The 26,457-nt window shown below is 39.1% G+C and overlaps 1 protein-coding gene across 1 annotated transcript in view; it reads right to left on the minus strand.

The window, feature by feature from the left end:
* The window catches only part of LOC142929097 (uncharacterized), a 43,548-nt gene that overhangs the window by 12,707 nt on the left and 4,384 nt on the right, over positions 1 to 26,457 (minus strand). The window contains exon 2 of the mRNA XM_076069549.1: positions 26,081 to 26,231. Coding sequence (XP_075925664.1) covers positions 26,081 to 26,231 — 151 coding nt within the window. The remainder of the gene's footprint in view (positions 1 to 26,080; positions 26,232 to 26,457) is intronic.

Raw genomic sequence — 26,457 nt, forward strand, 5'->3', positions numbered from 1 at the left:
AAGTACTGTAGTAAACAGTATACACGTGGTCACAACACTATAGTACTATAGTAAACAGTATACACGTGGTCACAACACTATAGTACTATAGTAAACAGTATACACGTGGTCACAACACTATAGTACTATAGTAAACAGTATACACGTGGTCACAACACTATAGTACTGTAGTAAACAGTATACACCTTTTTCCCAACACTATAGTACTATAGTAAACAGTATACACGTGGTCACAACACTATAGTACTGTAGTAAACAGTATACACGTGGTCCCAACACTATAGTACTATAGTAAACAGTATACACGTGGTCACAACACTACAGTACTATAGTAAACAGTATACACGTGGTCACAACACTATAGTACTGTAGTAAACATTACAAACGTTGTCACAACACTATAGTACTGTAGTAAACATTACACACGTGGTCACAACACTATAGTACTATAGTAAACAGTATACACGTGGTCACAACACTATAGTACTATAGTAAACAGTATACACGTGGTCACAACACCATAGTCCTATAGTAAACAGTATACACGTGGTCACAACACTATAGTACTGTAGTAAACAGTATACACGTGGTCACAACACTATAGTACTATAGTAAACAGTATACACGTGGTCACAATACTATAGTACTATAGTAAATAGTACACACGTGGTCACAACACTATACTGTAGTAAACAGTATACACGTGGTCACAACACTATAGTACTGTAGTAAACATTACACACGTGGTCACAACACTATAGTACTGTAGTAAACATTACACACGTGGTAACAATACTATAGTACTGTAGTAAACAGTGTACACGTGGTCACAACACTATAGTACTGTAGTAAACAGTATACACGTGGTCACACCACTAAAGTACTGTAGTAAACAGTATACACGTGGTCACAACACTATAGTACTATAGTAAACAGTATACACGTGGTCACAACACTATAGTACTATAGTAAACAGTATACACGTGGTCACAACACTATAGTACTATAGTAAACAGTATACACGTGGTCACAACACTATAGTACTGTAGTAAACAGTATACACCTTTTTCCCAACACTATAGTACTATAGTAAACAGTATACACGTGGTCACAACACTATAGTACTGTAGTAAACAGTATACACGTGGTCCCAACACTATAGTACTATAGTAAACAGTATACACGTGGTCACAACACTACAGTACTATAGTAAACAGTATACACGTGGTCACAACACTATAGTACTGTAGTAAACATTACAAACGTTGTCACAACACTATAGTACTGTAGTAAACATTACACACGTGGTCACAACACTATAGTACTATAGTAAACAGTATACACGTGGTCACAACACTATAGTACTATAGTAAACAGTATACACGTGGTCACAACACCATAGTCCTATAGTAAACAGTATACACGTGGTCACAACACTATAGTACTGTAGTAAACAGTATACACGTGGTCACAACACTATAGTACTATAGTAAACAGTATACACGTGGTCACACCACTATAGTACTGTAGTAAACAGTATACACGTGGTCACAACACTATAGTGCTATAGTAAACAGTATACACGTGGTCACAACACCATAGTACTATAGTAAACAGTATACACGTGGTCACAACACTATAGTACTGTAGTAAACAATATACACGTGGTCACAACACTATAGTACTATAGAAAACAGTATACACGTGGTCACAACACTATAGTACTGTAGTAAACAGTATACACGTGGTCACAACACTATAGTACTATAGTTAACAGTATACACGTGGTCACAACACTATAGTACTGTAGTAAACAGTATAGACGTGGTCACAACACTATAGTACTGTAGTAAACAGTATACACGTGGTCACAACACTATAGTACTGTAGTAAACAGTATACACGTGGTCACACTATAGTACTATAGTAAACAGTATACACGTGGTCACAACACTATAGTACTGTAGTAAACAGTATATACGTGGTCACAACACTATAGTACTGTAGTAAACATTACATACGTGGTCACAACACTATAGTACTGTAGTAAACATTACACACGTGGTCACAATACTATAGTACTGTAGTAAACAGTGTACACGTGGTCACAACACTATAGTAATATAGTAAACAGTACACACGTGGTCACACCACTAAAGTACTGTAGTAAACAGTATACACGTGGTCACAACACTATAGTACTATAGTAAACAGTATACACGTGGTCACAACACTATAGTACTATAGTAAACAGTATACACGTGGTCACAACACTATAGTACTATAGTAAACAGTATACACGTGGTCACAACACTATAGTACTGTAGTAAACAGTATACACCTTTTTCCCAACACTATAGTACTATAGTAAACAGTATACACGTGGTCACAACACTATAGTACTGTAGTAAACAGTATACACGTGGTCTCAACACTATAGTACTATAGTAAACAGTATACACGTGGTCACAACACTACAGTACTATAGTAAACAGTATACACGTGGTCACAACACTATAGTACTGTAGTAAACAGTATACACGTGGTCACAACACTATAGTACCATAGTAAACAGTATACACATGGTCACAACACTATAGTACTATAGGAAACAGTATACACGTGGTCACAACACTATAGTACTGTAGTAAACAGTATACACGTGATCCCAACACTATAGTACTATAGTAAACAGTATAAACGTGGTCACAACACTATAGTACTGTAGTAAACAGTATACACATGGTCACAACACTATAGTACTGTAGTAAACAGTATACACGTGGTCACACTATAGTACTATAGTAAACAGTATACACGTGGTCACAACACTATAGTACTATAGTAAACAGTATACACGTGGTCACAACACTATAGTACTGTAGTAAACAGTACACACTTGGTCACACCACTATAGCACTGTAGTAAAGAGTATACACGTGGTCACAACACTATAGCACTGTAGTAAACAGTATACACGTGGACACAACACTATAGCACTGTAGTAAACAGTATACACGTGGTCACAACACTATAGTACTATAGTAAACAGTATACACGTGGTCACAATACTATAGTACTGTAGTAAACAGTATACACGTGATCACAACACTATAGTACTATAGTAAATAGTACACACGTGGTCACAACACTATACTGTAGTAAACAGTATACACGTGGTCACAACACTATAGTACCGTGGTAAACAGTACACACGTGGTCACAACACTATAGTACTGTAGTAAACAGTATACACGTGGTCACAACACTATAGTACTGTAGTAAACAGTATACACGTGGTCACACTATAGTAATATAGTAAACAGTATACACCTGGTCACAACACTATAGTACTGTAGTAAACAGTATACACGTGGTCACAACACTATAGTACTGTAAAAAACATTACAAACGTGGTCACAACACTATAGTACTGTAGTAAACATTACACACGTGGTCACAACACTAGAGTACTGTAGTAAACAGTGTACACGTGGTCACAACAATATAGTACTATAGTAAACAGTACACACGTGGTCACAACACTATAGTACTGTAGTAAACAGTATACACGTGGTAACAACACTATAGTACTGTAGTAAACATTACACACGTGGTGACAACACTATAGTACTGTAGTAAACAGTATACACGTGGTCCCAACACTATAGTACTATAGTAAACAGTACACACGTGGTCACAACACTATAGTACTGTAGTAAACAGTATACACGTGGTCACAACACTATAGTACTATAGTAAACAGTACACACTAGGTCACAACACTATAGTACTGTAGCAAACAGTATACACGTGGTCACAACACTATAGTACTAAAGTAAACCGTATACACGTGGTCACAACACTATAGTACTATAGTAAACAGTATACACGTGGTCACAAAACCATAGTACTGTAGTAAACAGTAGACACGTGGTCCCAATACTATAGTAAACAGTATACACGTGGTCACAACACTATAGTACTGTGGTAAACAGTACACACGTGGTCACAACACTATAGTACTGTAGTAAACAGTACATACGTGGTCACAACACTATAGTACTATAGTAAACAGTATACACGTGGTCACACCACTATAGTACTGTAGTAAACAGTATACACGTGGTCACAACACCATAGTGCTATAGTAAACAGTATACACGTGGTCACAACACCATAGTACTATAGAAAACAGTATACACGTGGTCACAACACTATAGTACTGTAGTAAACAGTATACACGTGGTCACAACACTATAGTACTATAGTAAACAGTATACACGTGGTCACAACACTATAGTACTGTAGTAAACAGTATACACGTGGTCACACCACTATAGTACTGTAGTAAACAGTATACACGTGGTCACAACACTATAGTACTATAGTAAACAGTATACACGTGGTCACAACACTATAGTACTGTAGTAAACAGTATAGACGTGGTCACAACACTAAAGTACTGTAGTAAACAGTATACACGTGGTCACAACACTATAGTACTATAGTAAACAGTATACACGTGGTCACAACACTATAGTACTGTAGTAAACAGTATACACGTGGTCACACCACTATAGTACTGTAGTAAACAGTATACACGTGGTCACAACACCATAGTGCTATAGTAAACAGTATACACGTGGTCACAACACCATAGTACTATAGAAAACAGTATACACGTGGTCACAACACTATAGTTCTGTAGTAAACAGTATACACGTGGTCACAACACTATAGTACTATAGTAAACAGTATACACGTGGTCACAACAGTATAGTACTGTAGGAAACAGTATAGACTTGGTCACAACACTATAGTACTGTAGTAAACAGTATACACGTGGTCACAACACTATAGTACTGTAGTAAACAGTATACACGTGGTCACAACACTATAGTACTGTAGTAAACAGTATACACGTGGTCACACTATAGTAATATAGTAAACAGTATAACCTGGCCACAACACTATAGCACTGTAGTAAACAGTATACACGTGGTCACAACACTATAGCACTGTAGTAAACAGTATACACGTGGTCACAACACTATAGTACTATAGTAAACAGTATACACGTGGTCACAATACTATAGTACTATAGTAAATAGTACACACGTGGTCACAACACTATACTGTAGTAAACAGTATACACGTGGTCACACCACTATAGTACTGTAGTAAACAGTATACACGTGGTCACAACACCATAGTGCTATAGTAAACAGTATACACGTGGTCACAACACCATAGTACTATAGAAAACAGTATACACGTGGTCACAACACTATAGTACTGTAGTAAACAGTATACACGTGGTCACAACACTATAGTACTATAGTAAACAGTATACACGTGGTCACAACACTATAGTACTGTAGTAAACAGTATACACGTGGTCACATTACTATAGTACTGTAGTAAACAGTATACACGTGGTCACAACACTATAGTACTATAGTAAACAGTATACACGTGGTCACAACACTATAGTACTGTAGTAAACAGTATAGACGTGGTCACAACACTATAGTACTGTAGTAAACAGTATACACGTGGTCACAACACTATAGTACTATAGTAAACAGTATACACGTGGTCACAACACTATAGTACTGTAGTAAACAGTATACACGTGGTCACACCACTATAGTACTGTAGTAAACAGTATACACGTGGTCACAACACCATAGTGCTATAGTAAACAGTATACACGTGGTCACAACACCATAGTACTATAGAAAACAGTATACACGTGGTCACAACACTATAGTACTGTAGTAAACAGTATACACGTGGTCACAACACTATAGTACTATAGTAAACAGTATACACGTGGTCACAACACTATAGTACTGTAGTAAACAGTATACACGTGGTCACAACACTATAGTACTATAGTAAACAGTATACACGTGGTCACACCACTATAGTACTGTAGTAAACAGTATACACGTGGTCACAACACTATAGTGCTATAGTAAACAGTATACACGTGGTCACAACACCATAGTACTATAGTAAACAGTATACACGTGGTCACAACACTATAGTACTGTAGTAAACAATATACACGTGGTCACAACACTATAGTACTATAGAAAACAGTATACACGTGGTCACAACACTATAGTACTGTAGTAAACAGTATACACGTGGTCACAACACTATAGTACTATAGTTAACAGTATACACGTGGTCACAACACTATAGTACTGTAGTAAACAGTATAGACGTGGTCACAACACTATAGTACTGTAGTAAACAGTATACACGTGGTCACAACACTATAGTACTGTAGTAAACAGTATACACGTGGTCACACTATAGTACTATAGTAAACAGTATACACGTGGTCACAACACTATAGTACTGTAGTAAACAGTATATACGTGGTCACAACACTATAGTACTGTAGTAAACATTACATACGTGGTCACAACACTATAGTACTGTAGTAAACATTACACACGTGGTCACAATACTATAGTACTGTAGTAAACAGTGTACACGTGGTCACAACACTATAGTAATATAGTAAACAGTACACACGTGGTCACACCACTAAAGTACTGTAGTAAACAGTATACACGTGGTCACAACACTATAGTACTATAGTAAACAGTATACACGTGGTCACAACACTATAGTACTATAGTAAACAGTATACACGTGGTCACAACACTATAGTACTATAGTAAACAGTATACACGTGGTCACAACACTATAGTACTGTAGTAAACAGTATACACCTTTTTCCCAACACTATAGTACTATAGTAAACAGTATACACGTGGTCACAACACTATAGTACTGTAGTAAACAGTATACACGTGGTCTCAACACTATAGTACTATAGTAAACAGTATACACGTGGTCACAACACTACAGTACTATAGTAAACAGTATACACGTGGTCACAACACTATAGTACTGTAGTAAACAGTATACACGTGGTCACAACACTATAGTACCATAGTAAACAGTATACACATGGTCACAACACTATAGTACTATAGGAAACAGTATACACGTGGTCACAACACTATAGTACTGTAGTAAACAGTATACACGTGATCCCAACACTATAGTACTATAGTAAACAGTATAAACGTAGTCACAACACTATAGTACTGTAGTAAACAGTATACACATGGTCACAACACTATAGTACTGTAGTAAACAGTATACACGTGGTCACACTATAGTACTATAGTAAACAGTATACACGTGGTCACAACACTATAGTACTATAGTAAACAGTATACACGTGGTCACAACACTATAGTACTGTAGTAAACAGTACACACTTGGTCACACCACTATAGCACTGTAGTAAAGAGTATACACGTGGTCACAACACTATAGCACTGTAGTAAACAGTATACACGTGGACACAACACTATAGCACTGTAGTAAACAGTATACACGTGGTCACAACACTATAGTACTATAGTAAACAGTATACACGTGGTCACAATACTATAGTACTGTAGTAAACAGTATACACGTGGTCACAACACTATAGTACTATAGTAAATAGTACACACGTGGTCACAACACTATACTGTAGTAAACAGTATACACGTGGTCACAACACTATAGTACCGTGGTAAACAGTACACACGTGGTCACAACACTATAGTACTGTAGTAAACAGTATACACGTGGTCACAACACTATAGTACTGTAGTAAACAGTATACACGTGGTCACACTATAGTAATATAGTAAACAGTATACACCTGGTCACAACACTATAGTACTGTAGTAAACAGTATACACGTGGTCACAACACTATAGTACTGTAAAAAACATTACAAACGTGGTCACAACACTATAGTACTGTAGTAAACATTACACACGTGGTCACAACACTAGAGTACTGTAGTAAACAGTGTACACGTGGTCACAACAATATAGTACTATAGTAAACAGTACACACGTGGTCACAACACTATAGTACTGTAGTAAACAGTATACACGTGGTAACAACACTATAGTACTGTAGTAAACATTACACACGTGGTGACAACACTATAGTACTGTAGTAAACAGTATACACGTGGTCCCAACACTATAGTACTATAGTAAACAGTACACACGTGGTCACAACACTATAGTACTGTAGTAAACAGTATACACGTGGTCACAACACTATAGTACTATAGTAAACAGTACACACTAGGTCACAACACTATAGTACTGTAGCAAACAGTATACACGTGGTCACAACACTATAGTACTAAAGTAAACCGTATACACGTGGTCACAACACTATAGTACTATAGTAAACAGTATACACGTGGTCACAAAACCATAGTACTGTAGTAAACAGTAGACACGTGGTCCCAATACTATAGTAAACAGTATACACGTGGTCACAACACTATAGTACTGTGGTAAACAGTACACACGTGGTCACAACACTATAGTACTGTAGTAAACAGTACATACGTGGTCACAACACTATAGTACTATAGTAAACAGTATACACGTGGTCACACCACTATAGTACTGTAGTAAACAGTATACACGTGGTCACAACACCATAGTGCTATAGTAAACAGTATACACGTGGTCACAACACCATAGTACTATAGAAAACAGTATACACGTGGTCACAACACTATAGTACTGTAGTAAACAGTATACACGTGGTCACAACACTATAGTACTATAGTAAACAGTATACACGTGGTCACAACACTATAGTACTGTAGTAAACAGTATACACGTGGTCACACCACTATAGTACTGTAGTAAACAGTATACACGTGGTCACAACACTATAGTACTATAGTAAACAGTATACACGTGGTCACAACACTATAGTACTGTAGTAAACAGTATAGACGTGGTCACAACACTAAAGTACTGTAGTAAACAGTATACACGTGGTCACAACACTATAGTACTATAGTAAACAGTATACACGTGGTCACAACACTATAGTACTGTAGTAAACAGTATACACGTGGTCACACCACTATAGTACTGTAGTAAACAGTATACACGTGGTCACAACACCATAGTGCTATAGTAAACAGTATACACGTGGTCACAACACCATAGTACTATAGAAAACAGTATACACGTGGTCACAACACTATAGTTCTGTAGTAAACAGTATACACGTGGTCACAACACTATAGTACTATAGTAAACAGTATACACGTGGTCACAACAGTATAGTACTGTAGTAAACAGTATAGACTTGGTCACAACACTATAGTACTGTAGTAAACAGTATACACGTGGTCACAACACTATAGTACTGTAGTAAACAGTATACACGTGGTCACAACACTATAGTACTGTAGTAAACAGTATACACGTGGTCACACTATAGTAATATAGTAAACAGTATAACCTGGCCACAACACTATAGCACTGTAGTAAACAGTATACACGTGGTCACAACACTATAGCACTGTAGTAAACAGTATACACGTGGTCACAACACTATAGTACTATAGTAAACAGTATACACGTGGTCACAATACTATAGTACTATAGTAAATAGTACACACGTGGTCACAACACTATACTGTAGTAAACAGTATACACGTGGTCACACCACTATAGTACTGTAGTAAACAGTATACACGTGGTCACAACACCATAGTGCTATAGTAAACAGTATACACGTGGTCACAACACCATAGTACTATAGAAAACAGTATACACGTGGTCACAACACTATAGTACTGTAGTAAACAGTATACACGTGGTCACAACACTATAGTACTATAGTAAACAGTATACACGTGGTCACAACACTATAGTACTGTAGTAAACAGTATACACGTGGTCACATTACTATAGTACTGTAGTAAACAGTATACACGTGGTCACAACACTATAGTACTATAGTAAACAGTATACACGTGGTCACAACACTATAGTACTGTAGTAAACAGTATAGACGTGGTCACAACACTATAGTACTGTAGTAAACAGTATACACGTGGTCACAACACTATAGTACTATAGTAAACAGTATACACGTGGTCACAACACTATAGTACTGTAGTAAACAGTATACACGTGGTCACACCACTATAGTACTGTAGTAAACAGTATACACGTGGTCACAACACCATAGTGCTATAGTAAACAGTATACACGTGGTCACAACACCATAGTACTATAGAAAACAGTATACACGTGGTCACAACACTATAGTACTGTAGTAAACAGTATACACGTGGTCACAACACTATAGTACTATAGTAAACAGTATACACGTGGTCACAACACTATAGTACTGTAGTAAACAGTATAGACGTGGTCACAAGACTATAGTACTGTAGTAAACAGTATACACGTGGTCACAACACTATAGTACTGTAGTAAACAGTATACACGTGGTCACAACACTATAGTACTGTAGTAAACAGTATACACGTGGTCACACTATAGTAAAATAGTAAACAGTATACACCTGGTCACAACACTATAGCACTGTAGTAAACAGTATACACGTGGTCACAACACTATAGCACTGTAGTAAACAGTATACACGTGGTCACAACACTATAGTACTATAGTAAACAGTATACACGTGGTCACAATACTATAGTACTATAGTAAATAGTACACACGTGGTCACAACACTATACTGTAGTAAACAGTATACACGTGGTCACAACACTATAGTACTGTGGTAAACAGTACACACGTGGTCACAACACTATAGTACTGTAGTAAACAGTACACACGTGGTCACAACACTATAGTACTGTAGTAAACAGTATACACGTGGTCACACCACTATAGTACTCTAGTAAACTGTATACACGTGGTCACAACAATATAGTACTATAGTAAACAGTATACACGTGGTCACAACACTATAGTACTGTAGTAAACAGTATAGACGTGGTCACAACACTATAGTACTGTAGTAAACAGTATACACGTGGTCACAACACTATAGTACTGTAGTAAACAGTATACACGTGGTCACAACACTATAGTACTGTAGTAAACAGTATACACATGGTCACACTATAGTAATATAGTAAACAGTATACACCTGGTCACAACACTATAGTACTGTAGTAAACAGTATACACGTGGTCACAACACTATAGTACTGTAGTAAACATTACAAACGTTGTCACAACACTATAGTACTGTAGTAAACATTACACACGTGGTCACAACACTATAGTACTATAGTAAACAGTATACACGTGGTCACAACACTATAGTACTATAGTAAACAGTATACACGTGGTCACAACACTATAGTACTATAGTAAACAGTATACACGTGGTCACAACACCATAGTACTGTAGTAAACAGTATACACGTGGTCACAACACTATAGTACTATAGTAAACAGTATACACGTGGTCACACCATTATAGTACTGTAGTAAACAGTATACACGTGGTCACAACACTATAGTGCTATAGTAAACAGTATACACGTGGTCACAACACTATAGTACTGTGGTAAACAGTACACACGTGGTCACAACACTATAGTACTGTAGTAAACAGTACACACGTGGTCACAACACTATAGTACTGTAGTAAACAGTATACACGTGGTCACACCACTATAGTACTCTAGTAAACTGTATACACGTGGTCACAACAATATAGTACTATAGTAAACAGTATACACGTGGTCACAACACTATAGTACTGTAGTAAACAGTATAGACGTGGTCACAACACTATAGTACTGTAGTAAACAGTATACACGTGGTCACAACACTATAGTACTGTAGTAAACAGTATACACGTGGTCACAACACTATAGTACTGTAGTAAACAGTATACACATGGTCACACTATAGTAATATAGTAAACAGTATACACCTGGTCACAACACTATAGTACTGTAGTAAACAGTATACACGTGGTCACAACACTATAGTACTGTAGTAAACATTACAAACGTTGTCACAACACTATAGTACTGTAGTAAACATTACACACGTGGTCACAACACTATAGTACTATAGTAAACAGTATACACGTGGTCACAACACTATAGTACTATAGTAAACAGTATACACGTGGTCACAACACTATAGTACTATAGTAAACAGTATACACGTGGTCACAACACCATAGTACTGTAGCAAACAGTATACACGTGGTCACAACACTATAGTACTATAGTAAACAGTATACACGTGGTCACACCATTATAGTACTGTAGTAAACAGTATACACGTGGTCACAACACTATAGTGCTATAGTAAACAGTATACACGTGGTCACAACACCATAGTACTATAGTAAACAGTATACACGTGGTCACAACACTATAGTACTGTAGTAAACAATATACACGTGGTCACAACACTATAGTACTATAGAAAACAGTATACACGTGGTCACAACACTATAGTACTGTAGTAAACAGTATACACGTGGTCACAACACTATAGTACTATAGTTAACAGTATACACGTGGTCACAACACTATAGTACTGTAGTAAACAGTATAGACGTGGTCACAACACTATAGTACTGTAGTAAACAGTATACACGTGGTCACAACACTATAGTACTGTAGTAAACAGTATACACGTGGTCACACTATAGTACTATAGTAAACAGTATACACGTGGTCACAACACTGTAGTACTATAGTAAACAGTATACACGTGGTCACAATACTATAGTACTATAGTAAATAGTACACACGTGGTCACAACACTATACTGTAGTAAACAGTATACACGTGGTCACAACACTATAGTACTGTAGTAAACATTACACACGTGGTCACAACACTATAGTACTGTAGTAAACATTACACACGTGGTCACAATACTATAGTACTGTAGTAAACAGTGTACACGTGGTCACAACACTATAGTACTGTAGTAAACAGTATACACGTGGTCACAACACTATAGTACTGTAGTAAACAGTATACACGTGGTCACAACACTATAGTACTGTAGTAAACAGTATACACATGGTCACACTATAGTAATATAGTAAACAGTATACACCTGGTCACAACACTATAGTACTGTAGTAAACAGTATACACGTGGTCACAACACTATAGTACTGTAGTAAACATTACAAACGTTGTCACAACACTATAGTACTGTAGTAAACATTACACACGTGGTCACAACACTATAGTACTATAGTAAACAGTATACACGTGGTCACAACACTATAGTACTATAGTAAACAGTATACACGTGGTCACAACACTATAGTCCTATAGTAAACAGTATACACGTGGTCACCACACTATAGTACTATAGTAAACAGTATACACGTGGTCACAACACTATAGTACTATAGTAAACAGTATACACGTGGTCACAACACCATACTACTGTAGTAAACAGTATACACGTGGTCACAACACTATAGTACTATAGTAAACAGTATACACGTGGTCACACCACTATAGTACTGTAGTAAACAGTATACACGTGGTCACAACACTATAGTGCTATAGTAAACAGTATACACGTGGTCACAACACCATAGTACTATAGTAAACAGTATACACGTGGTCACAACACTATAGTACTGTAGTAAACAATATACACGTGGTCACAACACTATAGTACTATAGAAAACAGTATACACGTGGTCACAACACTATAGTACTGTAGTAAACAGTATACACGTGGTCACAACACTATAGTACTATAGTTAACAGTATACACGTGGTCACAACACTATAGTACTGTAGTAAACAGTATAGACGTGGTCACAACACTATAGTACTGTAGTAAACAGTATACACGTGGTCACAACACTATAGTACTGTAGTAAACAGTATACACGTGGTCACACTATAGTACTATAGTAAACAGTATACACGTGGTCACAACACTGTAGTACTATAGTAAACAGTATACACGTGGTCACAATACTATAGTACTATAGTAAATAGTACACACGTGGTCACAACACTATACTGTAGTAAACAGTATACACGTGGTCACAACACTATAGTACTGTAGTAAACATTACACACGTGGTCACAACACTATAGTACTGTAGTAAACATTACACACGTGGTCACAATACTATAGTACTGTAGTAAACAGTGTACACGTGGTCACAACACTATAGTACTGTAGTAAACAGTATACACGTGGTCACAACACTATAGTACTGTAGTAAACAGTATACACGTGGTCACAACACTATAGTACTGTAGTAAACAGTATACACATGGTCACACTATAGTAATATAGTAAACAGTATACACCTGGTCACAACACTATAGTACTGTAGTAAACATTACAAACGTTGTCACAACACTATAGTACTGTAGTAAACATTACACACGTGGTCACAACACTATAGTACTATAGTAAACAGTATACACGTGGTCACAACACTATAGTACTATAGTAAACAGTATACACGTGGTCACAACACTATAGTCCTATAGTAAACAGTATACACGTGGTCACAACACTATAGTACTGTAGTAAACAGTATACACGTGGTCACAACACTATAGTACTATAGTAAACAGTATACACGTGGTCACACCACTATAGTACTGTAGTAAACAGTATACACGTGGTCACAACACTATAGTGCTATAGTAAACAGTATACACGTGGTCACAACACCATAGTACTATAGTAAACAGTATACACGTGGTCACAACACTATAGTACTGTAGTAAACAATATACACGTGGTCACAACACTATAGTACTATAGAAAACAGTATACACGTGGTCACAACACTATAGTACTGTAGTAAACAGTATACACGTGGTCACAACACTATAGTACTATAGTTAACAGTATACACGTGGTCACAACACTATAGTACTGTAGTAAACAGTATAGACGTGGTCACAACACTATAGTACTGTAGTAAACAGTATACACGTGGTCACAACACTATAGTACTGTAGTAAACAGTATACACGTGGTCACACTATAGTACTATAGTAAACAGTATACACGTGGTCACAACACTATAGTACTATAGTAAACAGTATACACGTGGTCACAATACTATAGTACTATAGTAAATAGTACACACGTGGTCACAACACTATACTGTAGTAAACAGTATACACGTGGTCACAACACTATAGTACTGTAGTAAACATTACACACGTGGTCACAACACTATAGTACTGTAGTAAACATTACACACGTGGTCACAATACTATAGTACTGTAGTAAACAGTGTACACGTGGTCACAACACTATAGTACTGTAGTAAACAGTATACACGTGGTCACACCACTAAAGTACTGTAGTAAACAGTATACAAGTGGTCGCAACACTATAGTACTATAGTAAACAGTATACACGTGGTCACAACACTATAGTACTATAGTAAACAGTATACACGTGGTCACAACACTATAGTACTATAGTAAACAGTATACACGTGGTCACAACACTATAGTACTGTAGTAAACAGTATACACCTTTTTCCCAACACTATAGTACTATAGTAAACAGTATACACGTGGTCACAACACTATAGTACTGTAGTAAACAGTATACACGTGGTCCCAACACTATAGTACTATAGTAAACAGTATACACGTGGTCACAACACTACAGTACTATAGTAAACAGTATACACGTGGTCACAACACTATAGTACTGTAGTAAACATTACAAACGTTGTCACAACACTATAGTACTGTAGCAAACATTACACACGTGGTCACAACACTATAGTACTATAGTAAACAGTATACACGTGGTCACAACACTATAGTACTATAGTAAACAGTATACACGTGGTCACAACACTATAGTCCTATAGTAAACTGTATACACGTGGTCACAACACTATAGAACTGTAGTAAACAGTATACACGTGGTCACAACACTATAGTACTATAGTAAACAGTATACACGTGGTCACACCACTATAGTACTGTAGTAAACAGTATACACGTGGTCACAACACTATAGTGCTATAGTAAACAGTATACACGTGGTCACAACACCATAGTACTATAGTAAACAGTATACACGTGGTCACAACACTATAGTACTGTAGTAAACAATATACACGTGGTCACAACACTATAGTACTATAGAAAACAGTATACACGTGGTCACAACACTATAGTACTGTAGTAAACAGTATACACGTGGTCACAACACTATAGTACTATAGTTAACAGTATACACGTGGTCACAACACTATAGTACTGTAGTAAACAGTATAGACGTGGTCACAACACTATAGTACTGTAGTAAACAGTATACACGTGGTGACAACACTATAGTACTGTAGTAAACAGTATACACGTGGTCACACTATAGTACTATAGTAAACAGTATACACGTGGTCACAACACTATAGTACTGTAGTAAACAGTATACACGTGGTCACAACACTATAGTACTGTAGTAAACATTACACACGTGGTCACAACACTATAGTACTGTAGTAAACATTACACACGTGGTCACAATACTATAGTACTGTAGTAAACAGTGTACACGTGGTCACAACACTATAGTAATATAGTAAGCAGTACACACGTGGTCACACCACTAAAGTACTGTAGTAAACAGTATACACGTGGTCACAACACTATAGTACTATAGTAAACAGTATACACGTGGTCACAACACTATAGTACTATAGTAAACAGTATACACGTGGTCACAACACTATAGTACTATAGTAAACAGTATACACGTGGTCACAACACTATAGTACTGTAGTAAACAGTATACACCTTTTTCCCAACACTATAGTACTATAGTAAACAGTATACACGTGGTCACAACACTATAGTACTGTAGTAAACAGTATACACGTGGTCCCAACACTATAGTACTATAGTAAACAGTATACACGTGGTCACAACACTACAGTACTATAGTAAACAGTATACACGTGGTCACAACACTATAGTACTGTAGTAAACAGTATACACGTGGTCACAACACTATAGTACCATAGTAAACAGTATACACATGGTCACAACACTATAGTACTATAGGAAACAGTATACACGTGGTCACAACACTATAGTACTGTAGTAAACAGTATACACGTGATCCCAACACTATAGTACTATAGTAAACAGTATAAACGTGGTCACAACACTATAGTACTATAGTAAACAGTATACACGTGGTCACAACACTATAGTACTATAGTAAACAGTATACACGTGGTCACAACACTATAGTACTGTAGTAAACAGTATACACGTGGTCCCAGCACCATAGTACTATAGTAAACAATATACACGTGGTCACAACACTATAGTACTATAGAAAACAGTATACACGTGGTCACAACACTATAGTACTGTAGTAAACAGTATACACGTGGTCACAACACTATAGTACTATAGTTAACAGTATACACGTGGTCACAACACTATAGTACTGTAGTAAACAGTATAGACGTGGTCACAACACTATAGTACTGTAGTAAACAGTATACACGTGGTCACAACACTATAGTACTGTAGTAAACAGTATACACGTGGTCACACTATAGTACTATAGTAAACAGTATACACGTGGTCACAACACTATAGTACTATAGTAAACAGTATACACGTGGTCACAATACTATAGTACTATAGTAAATAGTACACACGTGGTCACAACACTATACTGTAGTAAACAGTATACACGTGGTCACAACACTATAGTACTGTAGAAAACATTACACACGTGGTCACAACACTATAGTACTGTAGTAAACAGTGTACACGTGGTCACAACACTATAGTACTGTAGTAAACAGTATACACGTGGTCACACCACTAAAGTACTGTAGTAAACAGTATACACGTGGTCGCAACACTATAGTACTATAGTAAACAGTATACACGTGGTCACAACACTATAGTACTATAGTAAACAGTATACACGTGGTCACAACACTATAGTACTATAGTAAACAGTATACACGTGGTCACAACACTATAGTACTGTAGTAAACAGTATACACCTTTTTCCCAACACTATAGTACTATAGTAAACAGTATACACGTGGTCACAACACTATAGTACTGTAGTAAACAGTATACACGTGGTCCCAACACTATAGTACTATAGTAAACAGTATACACGTGGTCACAACACTACAGTACTATAGTAAACAGTATACACGTGGTCACAACACTATAGTACTGTAGTAAACATTACAAACGTTGTCACAACACTATAGTACTGTAGCAAACATTACACACGTGGTCACAACACTATAGTACTATAGTAAACAGTATACACGTGGTCACAACACTATAGTACTATAGTAAACAGTATACACGTGGTCACAACACTATAGTCCTATAGTAAACAGTATACACGTGGTCACAACACTATAGAACTGTAGTAAACAGTATACACGTGGTCACAACACTATAGTACTATAGTAAACAGTATACACGTGGTCACACCACTATAGTACTGTAGTAAACAGTATACACGTGGTCACAACACTATAGTGCTATAGTAAACAGTATACACGTGGTCACAACACCATAGTACTATAGTAAACAGTATACACGTGGTCACAACACTATAGTACTGTAGTAAACAATATACACGTGGTCACAACACTATAGTACTATAGAAAACAGTATACACGTGGTCACAACACTATAGTACTGTAGTAAACAGTATACACGTGGTCACAACACTATAGTACTATAGTTAACAGTATACACGTGGTCACAACACTATAGTACTGTAGTAAACAGTATAGACGTGGTCACAACACTATAGTACTGTAGTAAACAGTATACACGTGGTGACAACACTATAGTACTGTAGTAAACAGTATACACGTGGTCACACTATAGTACTATAGTAAACAGTATACACGTGGTCACAACACTATAGTACTGTAGTAAACAGTATACACGTGGTCACAACACTATAGTACTGTAGTAAACATTACACACGTGGTCACAACACTATAGTACTGTAGTAAACATTACACACGTGGTCACAATACTATAGTACTGTAGTAAACAGTGTACACGTGGTCACAACACTATAGTAATATAGTAAACAGTACACACGTGGTCACACCACTAAAGTACTGTAGTAAACAGTATACACGTGGTCACAACACTATAGTACTATAGTAAACAGTATACACGTGGTCACAACACTATAGTACTATAGTAAACAGTATACACGTGGTCACAACACTATAGTACTATAGTAAACAGTATACACGTGGTCACAACACTACAGTACTATAGTAAACAGTATACACGTGGTCACAACACTATAGTACTGTAGTAAACAGTATACACGTGGTCACAACACTATAGTACCATAGTAAACAGTATACACATGGTCACAACACTATAGTACTATAGGAAACAGTATACACGTGGTCACAACACTATAGTACTGTAGTAAACAGTATACACGTGATCCCAACACTATAGTACTATAGTAAACAGTATAAACGTGGTCACAACACTATAGTACTATAGTAAACAGTATACACGTGGTCACAACACTATAGTACTATAGTAAACAGTATACACGTGGTCACAACACTATAGTACTGTAGTAAACAGTATACACGTGGTCCCAGCACCATAGTACTATAGTAAACAGTATACACGTGGTTACAACACTATAGTACTGTAGTATACAGTATACACGTGGTCCCAACACTATAGTACTATAGCAAACAGTAAAAACGTGGTCACAACACTATAGTACTGTAGTAAACAGTATACACGTGGTCCCAACACTATAGTACTATAGTAAACAGTATACACGTGGTACCAACACTACAGTACTATAGTAAACAGTATGCACGTGGTCACAACACTATAGTACTGTAGTAAACAGTATAGACGTGGTCACAACACTGTAGTACTATAGTAAACAGTATACACATGGTCACAACACTATAGTACTATAGTAAACAGTATACACGTGGTCACAACACTATAGTACTGTAGTAAACAGTATACACGTGGTACCAACACTATAGTACTATAGTAAACAGTATACACGTGGTCACAACACTATAGTACTGTAGTAAACAGTATACACGTGGTCCCAACACTATAGTACTATAGTAAACAGTATACACGTGGTCACAACACTATAGTACTGTAGTAAACAGTATACACGTGGTCCCAACACTATAGTACTATAGTAAACAGTATACACGTGGTCAAAACACTATAGTACTATAGTAAACAGTATACACGTGGTCACAACACTATAGTACTATAGTAAACAGTATACACGTGGTCACAACACAAGCAATCGTCTTCAGGTGAAATAATACAGCAGGCGGACTGCTGAGACAGGAAGAAATGTAGCGAGAGAGCTACTGCAACCAAAGGTTACACTATATACGTTTGTGGTGGGATTTGCAAGTAAATGTAAGATCGCAGGGCAAGCATACCCCGACTAATCCCTCGGCTACTCCGAGGGGGAGTGGGAGCGGAGGGGCTGCCGTAACGGGCGAGATAGTGGGGGTGAAATTTACAGAGGGTACAAGCTGATAGAAAGAAGATCAAACTCAGCAAACTTAGAAATGTAATGCAACTCATTGAGTCGGCCAACACAACAAATAATACTTTGCCTGGTTGATCACCGTCCTTCTCTGCTTGTGTCTCCCTGTGTGTGGGGAGCGGTGGTGCAGCTGTTAGCGCTACGCTGCGCTATGAACCTGGCGACCCGGGTTCGATTCCCGCTCACGGCCAACACCAGTGACGATTATCTGAACCGGTCCCGGGCCTCCCCTAGGTCGACTCAGCCTCAAATGAGTACCTGGTGCGGTGTGTAAACATCGCCACTAGGGAGACAAAGGCGGTCGGGCGTGGTGCTGGCCACCCACCCCCTCGTGTACTGTTCCGGCCTTCACAGGTGCTCGCTAACAGCACTTGCCCCTACAGTCTGTTCAGGCTATACGGGGGATCTTTGTGTCTCCCTGTCTGTGTTTGGTCTCTCTCTCTCAAATTTAGTTTCACCTGATGACGACTGCTTGGGTTGCAATCGAAACGTCGTATTCTATTTTTTTTATTTTCTTTCTACGTGACTTTACCGAAAGACCATTGAGTAACAACAGTGTTTTTACGAATCACAGCTAAGAGACAAACAACATTATATTTTCTATTAAACATAACATTTTAATAACATGTAAAAAATTACTTTAAATCTCATCACTGCTCCTCATACTCAATCCGTGATCAGTGCCGGATTATCCTCGGAACAAAATAATCATTAGCTGTGGGCCCCGCACTTTCAAGGGCCCCGTGCTAAATGATCTCACGCTATAAATCCCGGTTCAGTGATTCTGTACTTTCTCTATTACTATAGTAAAATTACAATTACTTTACTATGCAAGTTAAAAACTTCGTGTTTTATAATTGTGTTTTTTTATTTATTCTGGGCACCTTTATAATATAAGCTACAGGACCCGCACGAGCTTAATCCGGCACTGTCCGGGATACTGTTCCAGTGCCCAACCAGGCTGTTGAAGACACCGTGAGTGGAGTTGAGGGGGATCGGTGGAGGTGTGAAGGGGGCGAGTGATGCCGACGGGCTGCGAGGGGGTCATCCGAGAGGGTGCCCAGTGGGGAGATGAAGCAATGAAATCGCTCCACGTGCAGGTGCTGGGTGGATTACTGCCCAGCGGCATCGTGGTGGGCTACGTACGGTGGGCTACGTACGGTGCGAAAGAAGTTCAAAATACAAATATACGATGTGTTAACACTGGAACACGTTAGGGTGTGCTATGGGGTTGCCACCTTTTCGATTGTAGACCATTCCTGGGCAATGTCTCAGTGCGTGGTCTATTATCATAATTATACAGTAAATGACAATACAATAATTTTATCAAAAATACTTACTTGAAACTGCGCCAAAATAAATCAAAACGAACAAAAGTAGATCGGAATTCAATGTTAAATGCTTGACATTTAATCTGCCGCATAGGCGATTCATGGTCAAGATGTTGTGTATGTTTGCATGGGCATGGCTAGAGTTGCCACCCGTCCGGGAATTAGCATCTGTGTTCAGGTGGCATTGATCTGTACCCTCGATATTGCACTAGTATTGAGAAATCTGTCCAGGATTGGTCTGCAGTCAGTAGAATAATTTTTCAACGCAGCGTATGTTTGCATGGTGAACTTCTTTCGCACCGTACGCAGCCAACCATGCTTTAATTGGAGGTGCGGGGGAATGACAAACTGAACGCAAAAAGAACAGGGACACAGCCTTGAAAACACAGAAGTGCATTGACACGTAGGGCGGTTGTTGAATGGGAAGAGGAATGAAAATGATTAAGAGAGGCGTATCAGGGCAGAGCAAAGTGCTTATAATGTTAATGCTCACCCCGAGCCCTCAATACTCTGATAGTGCGCTGTTTTTGAGTTGTACGCCTTTTGGCGTCTTCTGGTCCAACACCAATGGAGACTAAGCTCTAAAAAAAGCTGTTTCGGGTGTGGACCAATCAAATTCAAGGACAGTACATATTATTATCAGAGTTGTCTTTTTTGTTTGCATTTTGACTGCTTGTGTTGTGGTCATTGCAAACATGATGCCTTGAATAAAGGTGTCAGTTTTTGTGCCAGTTAAAAAGGGTAAAACCTATTCCTATATCTTGTTTCTGGCAAAGGAGGTCTCATAATGTTAATACTCACCCCAAGCCCTCAATACTCTGATAGTGCGCTGTTTTTGAGTTGTACGCCTTTTGGCGTCTTCTGGTCCAACACCAATGGAGACTAGGATCTAAGAAAAGCTGTTTCGGGTGTGGACCAATCAAATTCAAGGACAGTGCATATTATTATCAGAGTTGTCTTTTTTGTTTGCATTTTGACTGCCTGTGTTGTGGTCATTGCAAACATGATGCCTTGAATAAAGGTGTCAGTTTTTGTGCCAGTTAAAAGGGTAAAACCTATTCCTATATCTTGTTTCTGGCAAAGGAGGTCTCATAATGTTAATACTCACCCCGAGCCCTCAATACTCTGATCGTGCGCTGTTTTTGAGTTGTACGCAGTGGTTCTTAACCTGGGTTCGATCGAACCCCAGGGGTTCGGTGAGTCGATCTCAGGGGTTCGGCAGAGACCCCGCCACGGAGGTCCGGACACACTTGAATTATTGTGTAAATTTGTGATGACACACACGGCCCGCTTGGCCATCACTGGCTGCAGATGATCATGCTACACTGCTTGGCCAATCAGCACTGCGGGGAATTTAGTGCGTACTCAGTACTCAACGTGTGACTGTTGTTGTCGTACGTCGTGTGATTTCTTTAATATTTTATCCATACTAACTATGTCGGGCAAAAGAAGAAAGTGGTCGGACGAATATGTACAACATGGATTCTCATGTATCACGGAACGTGATGGGAGTGAGCGTCCTATCTGCATGATTTGCAACGCCAAGTTGAGCAACTCTAGTCTTGCACCGGCAAAACTAAAGGAACACTTCTTGAAGCTGCATGGAGACGGGGAATACAAGAACACAACACTTGCTGAATTCAGGGTGAAGAGAGCCAGATTCGATGAAAGGGCCACTCTGCCTGCTCTTGGATTTGTACCTGTTAACAAACCGATCCTGACAGCATCGTACGAAGTTGCTTACCTGATCGCAAAGCAGGGCAAGCCACACACCATTGGTGAAACACTTGTGAAACCAGCTGCATTAAAGATGGCGAATCTGATACTCGGAACAGCGGCCGAAGGTAAATTATCCCAAATTCCCCTTTCAAATGACACCGTCAGTGACAGAATAGAAGACATGAGTAAAGACATCTTGGCTCAAGTAGTCGCGGATCTGATTTCAAGCCCGGCAAAATTCAGCCTTCAACTCGACGAAACCACAGACGTTTCTGATCTAAGCCAGCTTGCTGTTTTTGTACGCTATGTGAAAGACGACATGATAAAAGAAGAGTTTTTATTTTGTAAGCCTCTTACAACAACAACGAAGGCAGCCGATGTGAAGAAGCTTGTGGATGACTTCTTCAGAGACAACAATCTTTCATGGGATATGGTTTCTGCAGTTTGTACGGACGGAGCTCCAGTCATGCTGGGAAGAAAGTCTGGTTTTGGTGCGCTAGTAAAGGCCGATGCACCACACATCATTGTGACGCATTGTATTCTGCACAGGCATGCGTTGGCAACAAAAACCTTACCTCCAAAAATGGCAGAAGTATTAAAAACTGTGGTGGAATGTGTGAACTATGTGCGAAAAAGTGCTCTGAGGCACCGCATCTTCAGTGAGCTGTGTAAAGAAATGGGCTCTGAATTTGAGGTACTTCTGCTCCATTCTAATATTCGGTGGTTATCCCGGGGACAGGTGCTGAATCGTGTTTTTGCCATGCGTGTGGAATTAGCCCTGTTTTTGCAAGAGCACCAACACTGCCATGCAGATTGCTTCAAAAATCCTGAGTTCATTCTCATTTTAGCATACATGGCTGATATATTCGCAGCTCTCAATCATCTCAATCAGCAGATGCAGGGTGGTGGAGTCAATATCATGGAAGCGGAAGAACACCTGAAGGCTTTTCAAAAAAAGCTACCGTTATGGAAACGACGAACAGAGAACAATAACTTCGCAAACTTCCCGCTTCTGGACGACTGTGCAAGTAAGATCGAAGATGTGTCTGGAATCGGAGATATTTCTGTATCCACGGAACTGAAGCAAACAATTGCCACGCACTTAGATGAGCTTGCAAAGTCTCTCGACGGATATTTCCCTACAAGAGAGTCATATCCAGCATGGGTGAGACAGCCGTTCACGTTTGCTGTTGAAACAGCAGATGTCAATGATGAATTCCTCGACGAAATAATTGAAATTCAGCAGAGCCAGGTTCAAAAGCAACTCTTCAGAACAACAACGCTCTCAACGTTTTGGTGTCGACAAATGAACAAGTATCCAGTTATTGCTAAGAAAGCCCTGGATTTTTTTATACCATTTGTTACAACATATCTTTGTGAGCAATCCTTTTCGAGGATGCTGGACATAAAAACGAAGAAAAGGAACAGACTTTGCTGTGAAAATTACATGAGAGTGGCACTTGCCAAGGTGAAGCCACGCATATCTGAACTGATCTCTCAAAGGCAACAGCAGAAGTCACATTGATTTCCAGGAACCGGTCCCGGGCCTCCCCTAGGTCTACTCAGCCTCAAATGAGTACCTGGTGCGGTGTGTAAACATCGCCACTAGGGAGACAAAGGCGGTCGGGCGTGGTGCTGGCCACCCACCCCCTCGTGTACTGTTCCGGTCTTCATAGGTGCTCGCTAACAGCACTTGCCCCTACAGTCTGTTCAGGCTATACGGGGGATCTTTGTGTCTCCCTGTCTGTGTTTGGTCTCTCTCTCAAATTTAGTTTCACCTGATGACGACTGCTTGGGTTGCAATCGAAACGTCGTATTCTATTATTTATTTTATTTTCTTTCTACGTGACTTTACCGAAAGACCATTGAGTAACAACAGTGTTTTTAAGAATCACAGCTAAGAGACAAACAGCATTATATTTTCTACTAAACATAACATTTTAATAACATGTAAAAAAATACTTTAAATCTCATCACTGCTCCTCATACTCAATCCGTGATCAGTGCCGGATTATCCTCGGAACAAAATAATCATTAGCTGTGGGCCCCGCACTTTCAAGGGCCCCGTGGTAAATGATCTCACGCTATAAATCCCGGTTCAGTGATTCTGTACTTGCTCTATTACTATAGTAAAATTACAATTACTTTACTATGCAAGTTAAAAACTTCGTGTTTCAATAATTGTGTTTTTTCATTATTTTGGGCACCTTTATAATATAAGCTACAGGACCCGCACGAGCTTAATCCGGCACTGTTCGGGATACTGTTCCAGTGCCCAACCAGGCTGTTGAAGACACCGTGAGTGGAGTTGAGGGGGATCGGTGGAGGTGTGAAGGGGGCGAGTGATGCCGACGGGCTGCGAGGGGGTCATCCGAGAGGGTGCCCAGTGGGGAGATGAAGCAATGAAATCGATCCACGTGCAGGTGCTGGGTGGATTACTGCACAGCGGCATCGTGGGAGGTGGCGACGGCTCGTGGAGGTCTCTACCCACTAGTGGATTGACCATGGCTGATGGCTGATGGTGGTGATGATGATGGATGTTGCTCACTCACTTGGCGACGTATGAAACGCCAGAGATGCACGGCGATGTGCAGGGTGTTCAGCGGCACGGTGGAGCTGATGGCCTCCTTGCAGCCGCTGTACAGCTGACCCACAACGTGGAGCAGAGCAGGGAGCATGCTGTCCACTATGGCCTGGCAGCTGCTGCTCAGCTCACCCATAGCCTGCAGTAGGGCAGGGAGCACGCTGTCCACAATGTCCTCACTGTGGCTACTGCACAGCTGACCCGCAGCGTGCAGGAGAGGAGTCGGCGCGCTGTGCATGAGCCAGGACATCCCGTGGGGCCAGGCTGGGCCGTCCCTCTCTTGTCCATCTGCGTGGCCGCTAGTGAACATCGGTCCCCAGGTGGCGACCCCTGCTGGTGCAGAGA

This window comes from Petromyzon marinus, chromosome 25 (assembly GCF_048934315.1).
Source record: "Petromyzon marinus isolate PM22_M1 ecotype Great Lakes invasive population chromosome 25, UKy_Petmar_22M1.pri1.0, whole genome shotgun sequence".
NCBI lineage: Eukaryota > Metazoa > Chordata > Hyperoartia > Petromyzontiformes > Petromyzontidae > Petromyzon > Petromyzon marinus.